Here is a 14,590-nt window from a genome sequence, read left to right on the forward strand (position 1 = left end):
GTAAGTAGGAAAACCTGCAAAATCGGCAGTGTATCAAATACTTGTTCTCCCCACTGTATGTATGTATATATATATATATATATATATATATATATACAGTACCAGTCAAAGGTTTGGACACACCTACTCATTCAAGGGTTTTTCTTTATTTTTACTATTTTCTACATTGTAGAATAACAGTGAAGACATTAAAAATATGAAATAACACATCTGGAATCATGTAGTAACCAAAAAAATGTAAGAAAATCTAAATATATTTTAAATTCTAGATTTCTTCAAAGTAGCCACCCTTTGCCTTGATGACAGCTTTGCAAACTCATTGCATTATCTTAATCAGTTTCAACTGGAATGCTTTTTCAAGTGTTGAAGGAGTTCCCACATATGCTGAGCACTTGTTGGATGCCTTTCCATCACTCTGCGGTCCAACTCATCACAAACCATCTCAATTGGTTTGAGGTCGGGTGAATGCAAAGGCCAGGTCATCTGATGCAGCATTCCATCACTCTCCTTCTTGGTCAAACAGCCCTTACACAGCCGGAAGGTGTGGTGGGTCACTGTCCTGTTGAAAAACAAATGATAGTCCCACTAAGCGCAAACCAGAGGGGATGGTGTATCGCGGCAGAATGCTGTGGTAGCCATGCTGGTTAAGTGTGCCTTGAATTCTAAATAAATCACTGAGTGTCATCAGCATAGCACCCCCTAACCATCACACCTCCTCCTCCATGCTTCACGATGGGAACCACACATGCGGAGATCATCCGTTCACCTACTCTGCGTCACACAAAGAGAAGGAGGTTGGAACCAACAATCTAAAATTTGGACTCATCAGACCAAAGAGCAGATTTCCACCTGTCTAATGTCCATTGGTCATGTTTCTTGGCCCAAGCAAGTCTCTTCTTATTATGAAGCTGGTTGAGAGAATGCAAAGAGTGTGCAAAGATGTCATCAAGGCAAATGTTGGCTACTTTAAAGAATCTAAAATATATTTTGATTTATTTAACACTTTTTTGGTTACTACATGATTCCATATGTGTTCTTTCATAAGACATCCTCATGATCTTTGGAGTCCCGGCTTTCGTTGTGAATCAACATATTCCGTGTTTATTTAATTTATGCTTCACAACGCTAACCGGAATGAAGGTAGCAGCAACCTTGAAATGAGGTCATACCCTCGGCCTGCTCTCATACATTCGTAATCCTAAATATGGTAGTAAGTCACACAAAACAATTGAAGGCACAGATCAATAGCCAAGATATTCAGCTTTCCGCAGACATCCTGCTTTTGCAGATAGGGGCTACCGTTCTCATACCAGACTGAATAGAATAAAACAAATCCAATAAGGTCCCCAAATATGGGGACTTTACATTTAAAGAGGTTTTAAGAATAAAGGTTGTCAACAAGTGGTTGGAAAAGTCTATAAGGTCACTTCAACAACAGACATGTTCACATAAATATTAGCAAGACAACTGTACACATTAACTAGCGCAGTACAGCTAAACCATTTCTACACATCTGTTAGCACGTGATGTGACATATATAAATCATTACAAGGAACAAAGGAAAATAATGATTATGTCCTGTCTCACATGTATAAGGGGTGTTCAGTGACATGGAAAGTGGCGGCCAACTGCAGCAAGGAGGCAAACACTATCAAAACAGGCTTCTCATCTCATCCTTCTGTCTAAATTGCTCCACCCTTCCAAAAACGTTCTCACCTGACATCTGCCATCTGTTCTACATTGTGATTAGAAATGTTGGCCTAAGTACCTAGAATACACATCAAACGCGTAACACAATTGAATGGAGAGGCCTACCTCTGGGGACCCTTTGGAGTCATCAAATGCTTCAGCAAAGATTGTTGGAGTTGTTCTCAGAGTCTGGTCCACAAGCATCGTGTTGTCATTGTAAGATCTGACGAACTTGAAGTCACTTGTGCGCGAACCCGTCGTCAGGTATGCGTCATAATTGTATGTGCTGCGGAGAGTTCCGGCGCCATCCACCTCTGCATAGTTGGGAGGGAGATACGCGCTGGGGATGGCGACCGCTCCGTCAAACAACAGTCTGGGCTTTCTCCTGCGGCAAAACTTCACGGTCAGGATGACAATAATGAAGGTGAAGAAAAAGGTGGAGACGGACACCAGCGTGATGATCAGATAAGAGGTGAGTTTGGAATTGTTTTCATCATAAGATACATCTTTCAGTTCTGGTACTTCAGCCAAGTTATCAGAAATCACCAAATACATTGTACAGGTGGCAGAGAGAGAGGGTTGTCCGTTATCTTTCACTGACACAATGAGGTTCTGTTTCATGCTGTCAGATTCAGAAATGTCCCGCTGTGTCCTGATCTCTCCGCTGTGGAGACCAATAGTGAAAAGTCCCGGATCAGTGGATTTGACTATATGATAAGAAAGCCAGGCGTTCTGGCCGGAGTCCGCGTCCACCGCAATCACCTTGGAAACCAGAGAGCCCCCGTGCGCAGCTTTGGGGACCAGTTCGGTCATGAAGGATTTCCCCTCCAGAGCGGGGTATAGTATCTGAGGAGAGTTGTCATTCACATCTGTTATGAACACACTGACCGTGACGTTGCTGCTGAGCGGAGGAGAACCGTTGTCCCTGGCCACCACCTGGAATTTAAAACTCCTGAATTGCTCGTAATCAAACGACCTCACAGCGTGGAACACCCCCGTGTCTCCTTTAACGGATAAAAACGAGGACACTTGGACACCGTTCACCTCAGCGGGAAAGAGAGAATAAATCACTGTCCCATTCTGTCTCCAGTCTGGGTCCCGTGCAGTAACAGAACACACGGAGGAACCGGGTTTGTTATTTTCAGTCACGTGGGCTTTATAGGACTGTTCCTCAAACACAGGTGGGTTGTCGTTGACGTCAGCTACAGATAACGGAACAGTTTTAGAGGAGGATAGAGGTGGAGAGCCCTCGTCGGTGGCAGTGATTGTAATGTTGTAATCAGACACTAGTTCACGGTCCAGTTCGCCCGTGGTCACCAAAGAATAGTAGTTTTTGATGGATGGCACCAGCTTAAAGGGAAGGTTTTGCTGAATGGAGCAGCGGACCTGTCGGTTATTCTCAGAGTCTCTATCCTGCACGTTAATGATGCCCACCTCTGTACCAGGTGACGCGTTCTCGGGTATGGGGTTAGTTAGAGATTGTAGATAAATCACAGGAGCGTTGTCATTAACATCTGTGATGTCTATTATGACTTTAGAATATGATGCTAACCCTAAACCATCCTTAGCTTTGATTCGCAATTCAAATGATGAAAATTCTTCAAAATCTATAGTGCCAATAACTCGTATGTCTCCTGTTTTACGGTCGATAGAAAATATTTTCTTTACGTCTTCTGATACATGACCGAAGTCATACGTGATCTCCCCATTTGCTCCGTCATCTGCATCCGCAGCACTCACTGTAACCACTACAGTATCTAAAGGGGAGTTTTCAGGCAGACTGGCTTTATAGACGGCCTTGCTAAACACTGGGGCGTTATCGTTAGCATCCAGTACAGTGACGTGTATGAGTACAGTACCTGATTTCTGCGGAGAGCCTCCGTCTACAGCTGTAAGCAATAATTTAACATCCTGCTTTTGTTCTCGATCAAGCTCCTTCTCTAGAACAAGATCCACAGTATGACTATCTACAATCAAAACGAAATTGTCATTCCTTTCAAGTGTGTATCTTTGAACTGAGTTCTGTCCTATATCCGTGTCATGAGCCTCCTCCAATGAGAATCGAGTGCCTTTAGCTGCAGATTCCCATATTTCCATATCTATCATCTCCTCGTTAAATTGTGGATAGTTGTCATTAATATCTTGAACATGAAGACTAATACGTTGCAGCTCCAAAGGATTTTCCAACACAAGTTCCTGTTTTAAAACGCACAAAGCCTTATTGCCACAAAGCCCCTCTCTGTCAATCCTTTCAGCAACAATCAAATCTCCGGTACTCAGATTAATGTCACAATACCGTTTTTGGTTTCCTTCGGTATCAATACGGGCCTTACGAGCGGACAGTCCGCTCGCCTTTAGCCCGAGATCTTTGGCTATATTTCCAATAACAGATCCTCGTTTCATCTCCTCCGGAAAAGAATAGCTCACGTCTCCATAGGCGGAGTGCAGCGGTCGAAGAAAGAAAACAAAGCCACAGACCAGGCCTGTCACTGTGAATATTTTGTGCTCCATCCTTAGATAAGAACGGTGGAGAAATAAGGCTGCAGTTATGTGCGTCACTATATGCAAATATCCAAAGTGAAGATATAGTTTTCAATCGAATATAATTCCAACCGAGAAAACACTAACAAACGTCCGGTCCCCACGATTTTCTGCAGCGCAGTGAACAACCCAGAGCGTTGTATTCGTCAACATGAAGTTGCTCAGCTGGTGAACAGCGACACTTTGAGTGCACTTCATAAATTGCATGTTTTAAATGACAACACACGGACTAACCCATTATCGATTTGATAAAATGCAAAGCACACTATCGGACCAAGCTCATGAAATAGACATAGAAGATCAAGACAGCCAGAATAAACGAGGATGAAGGCAATACGCACATAACAGAACATAACACCTGGACAGCTATACCCGTAAAAGAGGAAATCTCACTTTTCTTCTCATTCTCCATTTACATTTCAGCCGATAAAGACAATATGTTTGTCCAGGGGCGCAACTCTCCCTGTGGATGGGGGATATGTCCCCCCCATATTCTGAAATTGCATCGTTGTTCCCCCCAGTTTTATCATTGGAATGTGATGGAAAAATTGGCAATGGTGTGCTTTAGGACCATGCGGATGATTTAGCGCAGTAGGGTAGGCTGTTTGGAGTGTTAATCCCGACTGGATAAAATATGTATACACTGTTGAACAGTAATGGTGGAATGTAGTTTCTCTTTGCTAATTTTAGCTGTTCTTGCCATAATATGGACTTGGTCTTTTATCAAATAAGGATATCTTCTGTATACATCCCCTACCTTGTCACAACACAACTGATTGGCTCAAATGCATTAACTTCTTATGGCTGGGGGCAGTATTGAGTATCTTGGCTGAATAAGGTGCCCAGAGGTGCCCAGAGTAAACTGCCTGCTACTCGGTCCCAGTTGCTAATATATACATATTAGTATATTTGGATAGAAAACACTCTGAAGTTTCTAAAACTGTTTGAATGATGTCTGTGAGTATAACATAACTCATATGGCAGGCAAAAACCTGAGAAAAAATCCAACCAGGAAGTGGGAAATCTGAGGTTGGTCGTTTTTCAACTCATTCCCTATTGAAGATACAGTGGGATATTGGTCATGTTGCACTTCCTATGGCTTCCACTAGATGTCAACAGTCTTTAGAACCTAGTTTGATGCTTCTACTGTAAAGTGGGGGTGAATGAGAGGGCAATGAGTCAGAGGTCTGGCAGAATGCTTTGAGCTAGTACGCTCGTTCACGTGAGAGGTAGCTCAGACAAAGGAATTCTCCGGTTGGAACATTATTGAAGATTTATGTTAAAAACATCCTAAAGATTGATTCTATACATCGTTTGACATGTTTGTACGGACTGTAACAGAACGTTTTGACATTTCGTCTGCTCCTAGTGAAGGCGCTTCGTGACTTTGGATTTGTTTACAAAATGCACTAACAAAAGTAGCTATTTGGACATAAATGACGGACATTATCGAACAAAACAAACATTTATTGTGGAACTGGGATTCCTGGGAGTGCATTCGGATGAAGATCATCAAAGGTAAGTGAATATTTGAAATGCTATTTCTGACTAAATGTTGACTGCACAATATGGCGGACATCTTTTTGGCTTGTTTGGTCTCTGAGCGCCGTATTGAGATTATACTGTAGCATGGTTTGCTTTTTCCATAAAGCTTTTTTGAAATCTGACACAGCGGTTGCATTAAGGAGAAGTGTTTCTAAAGTTTCATGCATAACACTTGTATTTTCATCAACATTTGTAATGAGTATTTCTGTAAATTGATGTGGCTCTCTGCAAAATCACGGATGTTTTTGGAACTACTGAATATAATGTGCCAATGTATACTGAGAGTTTTTGATGTAAATAGAAACTTTATCGAACAAAACACATGTATTGTGTAACATGAAGTCCTATGAGTGTCATCTGATGAAGATCATCAAAGGTTAGTGATTAATTTGATCTCTATTTCTGATTTTTGTGACTCCTCTCTTTGGCTGGAAAAATGGCTGTGTTTTTCCGTGACTTGGCTCTGCCCTAACATAATAGTTTGTGGTGCTTTTGCCGTAAAGCCTATTTGAAATCGTGCACTGTGGTGGGATTAACAACAAGTGTATCTTTAAAATGGTGTGAAATACTTCTATGTTTGAAGAATTTTAATTATGGAATTTGGCGCCCTGCAAATTCACTGGCTGTTGTCATATCGATCCCGTTAACGGGATCTCAGCCCTAAGAAGTTTTAATGAAAGACATTCCACAAATTAACTTTTAACAAGGCACACATGTTAATTGGAATAAATTCCAGGTGACTACCTCATGAAGCTGGTTGAGAGAATGTCAAGAGTGTACAAAGAGGTCTAAGGTTGCCACGGTTATTTCTCTGCTGACTGGGTGGGCGTTGCAGTGGGCCATGGTCATTTTGAAGAGAGGAGAGGAGCTAGATTCATATAAGGGGTTCATGACTCTGTTCAAGTGCATTTTCAACCCTCCCCCGGAGGGCAGAGAGGTGGGCGAGCGCTTACTTCAATTACAGCAGGGGGACCAGATGGCTGCTGAGTGCATGCTCTCCTTCCAAACAGTAGCAGCATCCAGTGGATGGAATGAGCCAGCACTTCCTACGCTATTCAGAAGAGATCTGCGCCAGGAGGTCCAGACGGAACTGGCCTATCAAGACGACAATCTCTACTTGGATGCACTCATTGCAATGGCCATCCATCTGGATAACCTAATTCGGGCGAGTCAGTACTCCCATCGCTTCTCTCCCTCCCTCAGTGAACACTCTGGATCAGAGCCTGAACCCATGGAGGTAGTGGTCACACGACTTTCCCTCATGTACTGTGTCTAGAGCATTAGTGAAACTTTATTGACCAGACCTTTGCCTCCTCTCTTAACTTTTTTTGGGATAGGGGGCGGTATTTTGACGTCCGGATGAAAAGCGTGCCCAAAGTAAACTGCCTGCTACTCAGGCCCAGAAGCTAGGATATGCATATAATTGGTAGATTTGGATAGAAAACACTCTACACTTTCTAAAACTGTTCAAATGTCTGTGAGTATAACATAACTGAAATGGCAGGCGAAACCCCGAGGACAAACGCCCACCCCCCCAAAAAAAGTAATCCTACCACTGATTTCAATGGCCGGCACTTTTATAATAGGGCGAAATCGTGAACGATTGCAGTTCCTAGGGCTTCCACTAGATGTCAACAGTCTTTAGAAAGAGTTTTAGGCTGATGAGCCAGAAATTGTAGTTTTTCTAGGTGGCTCCCATTTTGGCTGTAGTGTTTCCAAGCGTGTGAATGAGTGTGCGTTCTTTGGTATTTTTCTCTGGTAAAGACAATAACGATTCTCAGTCTTAAATTTTATAGTTTATTTGCGTATTAGGGTACCTATTGTTTGATTATAAATGTTGATTGACTTGTTTGGATAAGTCTATTGGTAACGTTTGGGATTCATTTTGTATGCATTTTGAAGGAGGGAAACCGAGTGGATTATTGACGGAAGCCGCCAGCTAAACTGAGTTTTTCTGGATATAAAGAAGGACATTATCGAAGAAAATGACCATTTGTAATGTAACTGGGACCTTTTGGAGTGCCAACAGAAAAAGATCTTCAAAGGTAAGGTAAGGCATATATTATATCGCTATTTCTGATTTTCGTGTCGCAACTCCCTGGTTGAAAATTATTTGTAATGCATTTGTGTACTGGGCGCTGTCCTCAGATAATCATATGGTTTGCTTTTGCCGTAAAGCCTTTTTGAAATCTGACACGGCGGCTGGATTAACAAGTAAAGCTTTATTTTGATGTATTGCACTTGTGATTTCATGAAAGTTTCATATTTATAGTAATTTAACTTGAATTTGGCGCGTTGCAATTTCACCGGAAATTGTCGAAATGGGATGGTAGCGTCCCACTAATCCGCAAGAAGTTAACATCATCACAGACATCCTCTCCTTTCCCTGTTCAAGCACTCGATAGTCGGCCATTAGGACAGGTTTCTTCTTCTTGGCCAAGAAGGATGAAGGGTTACGTCCATGTGTAGATTGCTGAGGACTCAATGAAATCCTCAAAAAGTACCGTTACCCTCTCCCGTTGGTGCCGGCAGCCGTAGAACCACCATAGAAGGGTTACAATGGTTTTGGAGTTTGCCATCTTCTACCACCGTTTCATCAGGAACTTCAACTCCGTTGTCGCCCCTCTCACCTCTCTCCTCAAGGGTGGTCCCCGTAGGTTGGTGTGGAGCCCAGCAGCCAGCAGGGCCTTCCGTCTACTCAAGGAACGTTTCACCTCTGCCCCATTGCTCAACACTCAGTTCCCACAATCTCCTTTGTGGTGGAGGTAGACGCTTCAGAGGTAGGTGTGGGGGCAGTTCTGTCTCAACGACAGTGTAATCCACATAAATTGTGTCCGTGTGCATATTACTCTAGAGACTGTCCCCTGCAGAGAGGAATTAAGACGTGGGTGATCGAGAGCTCCTGGCAGTGAAGTTGGCATTAGAGGTGTGGAGACACTAGCTGGAGGGCGCCAAGGAAGCATTAGTCATCCTCACCAACCATCAGAACCTGGGGTACATACGGACAGCGAGGAGGCTGAACCTGCGTCAAGCAAGGTGGGCCATTTTCTTCACAAGGTTCAACTTCACGCTGACCTATCGCCCAGGTTAAAAAAACACCAAGGCTGATGCCCTGTCCCATCTCTACGATTGGGGAGAGTGTCCTGTCCAAAATGCACCTATAATCCCATCCTCCCGAGTCTAAGCTGGAGAGGGAGCCTGCGTCAACTAACTGTCCTTCCGAGCGCATCTACATTCCCATAAGGGATCGGCTGCTGACATTGGCACACAGCTGTCATCGCTGGACATCCAGGAATTTCTCGCACTACCCAATCCATCTCTGAGAAGTATTGGTGGCCCACATTGGCGCAGAACGTCACTTGTTACGTCAACTCCTATTCCGACTGTGCCCAAAATAAATCCACTTGGAACGCCCCGGCAGGGAAACTCCTTCCCCTTCCCGTGACTGAGTGTCCCTGGTCCCATTTATCCATTGACTTTGTTACTGATCTCCTCTCTAATGGTTTTACCACCATTTCGGTGGTTGTAGATAGATTTTCAAAATCCTGTCATTTTAATCCCTCTTTCTGGTCCCCCTACTGCTCTCAAGGTCGCTGAGGCACTATTCCAGCAGGTCTTCCGGCATTATGGCATTTCAGAGGACATCGACTCTAACCGTGGCCCCCAATTCACATCACAGGTATGGAGGGCCTTTATGGAGATGGTCAGGGTCACGGTCAGCCTCACTTCGAAGTATAGGCCTCAGTCCAACAGGTAGGTGGAGAGGATGAACCAGGAGCTGGGGAGATTTCTGAGGAGTCCCTGTCAGGACCGGCAGGGAGAGTGGGCTCACTTCCTTCCATGGGTGGAGTACGCTCCAGAATTCGCTACGTCACTCCTCCACTGGGTTGACCCCCTTTCAGTGTGTTCTGGGTTTTCAGCCGGCCCTGGCTCCATGGACCCCGGGCCAGACCAAAGCTCCTGCGGTTGATGAGTGGTTCAGATGCGCAGAAGTGTGGAGCGAGGCTCACGTGAGACTCCAGCGCGCCGTCCTCCGTCAAAAGGAGCATGCAGACCGCCACCGCCGTGAGACCCCAGTGTACCACCCTGGGGTTCATGTCTGTCTTTCTACCAGGAACCTCCCACTCCGTCTGGAGGTGATGTATAGGTTACAGCTTCCCAGTGACTATCGTATCTCACCTTCTTTTTATGTCTCCCTTTTCAGGCCGGTGGTTCCTGGTCCCCTAGCTGATGCTGTCCCCCATGACACCCCTCCACCTCCCCTGGACATCAGGGGGGTCCGGCCTATGTCGTTAGATCTCTACTGGACTCCCCGATGTCATGGGGTTCGGCTCCAGTATCTGTTGGGCTGGGAGGGTTATGACCCAGAGGAGCAGTGTTGGGTTCCCGTGGAGGACATTCTGGATCCCAACTTAATCCGTGAATTCCACCTTCGCCGCCCGGACTGCGTCATCCTGCAGCTGGAAGCCACGTGTCGGGGGGGGGGGGGGAATGTCACGTCTACACCCGCTCCTTCCCTCCGGCATTTGACGTCGCCAGTATACTAACCACCGGTCCTGGGATCCATCATTACGCACACTTGCCATCAATCATTACGCACACCTGCACGTCACCATCAGGCACACCTGCACGTCACCATCAGGCACACCTGCACGTCACCATCAGGCACACCTGCACGTCACCATCAGGCACACCTGCACGTCACCATCAGGCACACCTGCACGTCACCATCAGCCACACCTGCACGTCACCATCAGGCACACCTGCACGTCACCATCAGGAACACCTGCACGTCACCATCAGGCACACCTGCACGTCACCATCAGGCACACCTGCACGTCACCATCAGGCACACCTGCACGTCACCATCAGGCACACCTGCACGTCACCATCAGGCACACCTGCACGTCACCATCAGGCACACCTGCACGTCACCATCAGGCACACCTGCACGTCACCATCAGGCACACCTGCACGTCACCATCAGGAACACCTGCACGTCACCATCAGGCACACCTGCACGTCACCATCAGGCACACCTGCACGTCACCATCAGGCACACCTGGACTCACTTAGGTCCTTTCCCCAGTCAGTATTGTTTGTCTTTCATGTCTATACGCTACTCTTGTTTGTTATATTGTTCGATGTTCCATTTATTATTAAACTCACCACCTGCACTTGCTTTCCAACTCCCAGCATTTACATTACAGCCCGTGTTAGGCTACAAACTATCCAAATTATCCACACATAATTTCAACCAGCGTAGTCCTATAACATTCCAAAATATGAAATCCCGAACACACACAATATGCTCCATCCAAACTCAAATATTACATTAAAAACACATTTCAAAGCCAGAGACAAGGCCTATCATTTAGAATAATTTGTGCGCCATTCTGGCATACAAATCGACAAAAACACCCAATAATTATATAGATTAGCAAAAGAAAACGGTATTCCACAAAAACATGATAAACTCTCTATCTACAAAATGTACGTGCAATCCAAACATCCACACTCATTTCGAGCATCCCTACAAAACTATTATCTGATAGTGTGCTAAACACATTTTAATCAAAGTTGCTGGTAGACTGTATGCTTGCTTGATCAAAAAATTGAAGACAGGTATGCCACCCAGCATAAGCGAAAAACCAACTAAAAACCATGGAAAAATAAAACAACACATTTAAAAAAACAAAAACAATTGTAAACTCTGCACAGGTTAGGCTTACACTTGTGTGAAAAAAATGCATTACAAAAGAGGTAGATCTAACTTCTAACTGATTTTTTTCCTTAAAATGCACATGGAAGTTGCACCGTCATTTTGTCATCTGGAACTCATCAGTACAATCCACAAAAACAGTGAGTAGAACTGACAACGCCTTTACAACAGAAACCGGACATACCTGTACCACAGACAGCGACATCCGCTACTGCTCAAACAAAAGCTCCCTACTTTTCTCATCATAGTATAGTCCTACAGAGCTTTGTCAATTTTTCTCTTTTGAAATGCCATCCAAGTAGGCCAACAAACTGATTCCAAATAGAACCAGCGTATCAAATATGTTTTATAACATTACAATTGTGCAGTAGGCAAATCGTTAAAAAAAAGTTAATTTATCAATCCTACAAAATGTTTTGAACCACAATTCAAACAACATGTAATCTGCAAAAATGCCAGCATTGCAATGAAGGTGTTGAATTGATAACATAATCGATTACACCATCATATTTGGAGCTACGTTTAGTTCTTTAAACAGTGGCAGAGGAAACAGACGTTATGACAGTCCCGTGGGAATAGTAGTTTTTATCCTGAACAAAATTACTTTGTAAAAAAAACGACCTGCAGTTGTAAAACATCTGCCACGGAGCCTATAGAGTTATAACGCACGTCTGTTAAAATAAAGGCCTACCTCTGGGGATCCCTCCGAATCGCGAAAGTCTTCAGCAAATTCAGTTGTAGTTTTTCTCAGTGTCTGGTCCAAAGACAGCGTGTTGTCATTGTAAGATCTGACGAACTTGAAGTCACTTGTGCGCGAACCTGTCGTCAGGTATGCGTCATAATTGTAGGTGCTGTGGAGAGTTCCCACTCCACCCCCCTCTGTGTAGTTGGGAGGGAGATACGCGCTGGGAATGGCGACCGCTCCGTCAAACAACAGTCTTGGCTTTCTCCTGCGGCAAAACCTCACGGCCAGGATGACAATAATGAAGGTGAGGAAAAATGTGGACACGGACACCAGCGCGATAATCAGATAAGAGGTGAGTTTGGAATTGTTCTCATCATACGAGATATGTTTCAGTTCTGGCACCTCAGCCAAGTTATCAGAAATCACTAAATACATACTACAGGTGGCAGAGAGAGAGGGCTGTCCGTTATCTTTCACTGACACAATGAGGTTCTGTTTCATGCTGTCAGATTCAGAAATGTCCCGCTTTGTCTTGATCTCTCCGCTGTGGAGACCAATAGTGAAAAGTCCCAAATCAGTGGATTTTACTATATGATAGGACAGCCAGGCGTTCTGCCCGGAGTCCGCGTCCACCGCTATCACCTTTGAAACCAGAGAGCCCCCGTGCGCAGCTTTGGGGACCAGCTCCGTCATGAAGGAGTTCCCCTCCGGGGCGGGGTACAGTATCTGAGGAGAGTTGTCATTCACATCCATCATGAACACACTGACCGTGACGTTGCTGCTGAGCGGAGGAGAACCGTTGTCTCTGGCCATCACGTGGACTTTAAAACTCCTGAACTGCTCATAATCAAACGACCTCACAGCGTGGATCACCCCCGTGTCTCCGTTAACGGATAAAAGCGAGGACACTGGGACACCGTTCACTTCATCAGGTAAGAGAGAATAAATCACTGTTCCGTTCTGTCTCCAGTCTGGGTCCCGTGCAGTAACAGAACACACAGAGTTACCGGGTTTGTTATTTTCAGTCACGTGGGCTTTATAGGACTGTTCCTCAAACACAGGTGGGTTGTCGTTGACGTCAGCTACAGATAACTGAACACTTTTAGAGGAGGATAGAGGTGGAGAGCCCTCGTCGGTGGCAGTGATTGTAATGTTGTAATCAGACACTAGTTCACGGTCCAGTTCGCCCGTGGTCACCAGAGAATAGTAGTTTTTGATGGATGGCACCAGCTTAAAGGGAACGTTTTGCTGAATGGAGCAGCGGACCTGTCGGTTATTCTCAGAGTCTCTATCCTGCACGTTAATGATGCCCACCTCTGTACCAGGTGACACGTTCTCAGGTATGGAGTGAATCAGAGATTTTAGATATAGCTCAGGGGCATTGTCATTTATGTCTGTAATGTCTATAATAACTTTACTGTCCGAAGAAAGACCAAAGCCATCTTTCCCTTCACTAAAAAGTTCAAATTGTGTCTCTTCTTCATAATCTATTTCTCCTGTCACTCTAATTTCTCCTGTGTTCTGGTCCATAGTAAATACATTCCTTGCTGTTTCAGATACTCGACTAAATTCATACGTCACTTCTCCATTCAATCCCTCATCTGCATCTGTAGCACTCACTGTAACCACTACAGTATCTAAAGGAGAGTTTTCAGGCAGACTGGCTTTATAGACGGCCTGTCTAAACACTGGGGCGTTATCGTTAGCATCCAGTACAGTGACGTGTATGACTACAGTACCTGATCTCTGCGGAGAGCCCCCATCTACAGCTGTCATCAACAGCTTCAACTCCTGCTGCTCCTCGCGGTCTAATACTTTGTCCAGAACTAACTCACCGTATTTAATACCAGCATTATTCGTTTGCAAACCCAAAACAAAATGATTATTCCTTTGTAGTACGTAGCTTTGCACTGCGTTTTGTCTAGTATCTGCGTCGTGAGCTGCGTTTACACGATAGCGAGCTCCTTTCACAGCGGATTCTCTGATTTCTACCTTAATTAAATCCTTGGGAAATATGGGTGAATTATCGTTGATATCTTGGATTTGAAGTGATATATGATGCAACTCAAGTGGACTCTCTAGGACCAACTCGAATGTTAGTATGCATAAAACCTTTTCTCCACAAAGCCCCTCTCTGTCAACCCTCTCCGCAACAATCAACTCCCCGGTACTCAGATTAATGTCACAATAACGTTTTCGGTTTCCTTCAGTATCAACACGGGCCCTACGAGCGGACAGCCTGCTCGCCTCCAGCCCGAGATCATTGGCTATATTTCCAATAACAGATCCTCGTTTCATCTCCTCCGGAAAAGAATAGCTCACGTCTCCATAGGCGGAGTGCAGCGGTAGAAGAAAGAAAGAAAAGCAGAAGACCAGGGCTGACATTGAGAATCCTTTGTTCAGCATCC

The 14,590-nt window shown here is 44.8% G+C and overlaps 2 protein-coding genes across 11 annotated transcripts in view; both read right to left on the bottom strand.

Moving 5' to 3' along the window:
- LOC110504427 (protocadherin gamma-A11-like) overlaps positions 1-14,590 on the bottom strand; it is a 244,201-nt gene that overhangs the window by 172,059 nt on the left and 57,552 nt on the right. For 2 of the 10 annotated variants that reach the window (XM_090219533.1, XM_090219531.1), the window contains exon 1: positions 1,816-5,094. The exons of the other annotated variants lie outside the window; for them this stretch is intronic. In XM_090219533.1, the coding sequence (XP_090075659.1) occupies positions 1,816-4,200 (2,385 nt within the window). In that variant the 5' untranslated portion in view covers positions 4,201-5,094. Of the gene's footprint in view, positions 1-1,815; positions 5,095-14,590 lie in introns of those variants that run through there. 10 annotated transcript variants of the gene reach the window in all.
- On the bottom strand, positions 12,084-14,588 carry LOC110504425 (protocadherin beta-15-like). Its single transcript, XM_036970080.2, has one exon. The coding sequence runs from the start codon at positions 14,586-14,588 to the stop codon at positions 12,156-12,158; it is 2,433 nt and encodes an 810-aa protein (XP_036825975.2). The 3' UTR covers positions 12,084-12,155.

This window comes from Oncorhynchus mykiss, chromosome 25 (genome assembly GCF_057628025.1).
Source record: "Oncorhynchus mykiss isolate SJ-2025 chromosome 25, ASM5762802v1, whole genome shotgun sequence".
In the NCBI taxonomy this organism is placed as follows: Eukaryota; Metazoa; Chordata; class Actinopteri; order Salmoniformes; family Salmonidae; genus Oncorhynchus; species Oncorhynchus mykiss.

Coding starts and splice junctions, on each gene's coding strand:
- LOC110504425 (XM_036970080.2), bottom strand. CDS start 14,588: ATGCTGAACAAAGGATTCTCAATGTCAGCCCTGGTCTTCTGCTTTTCT.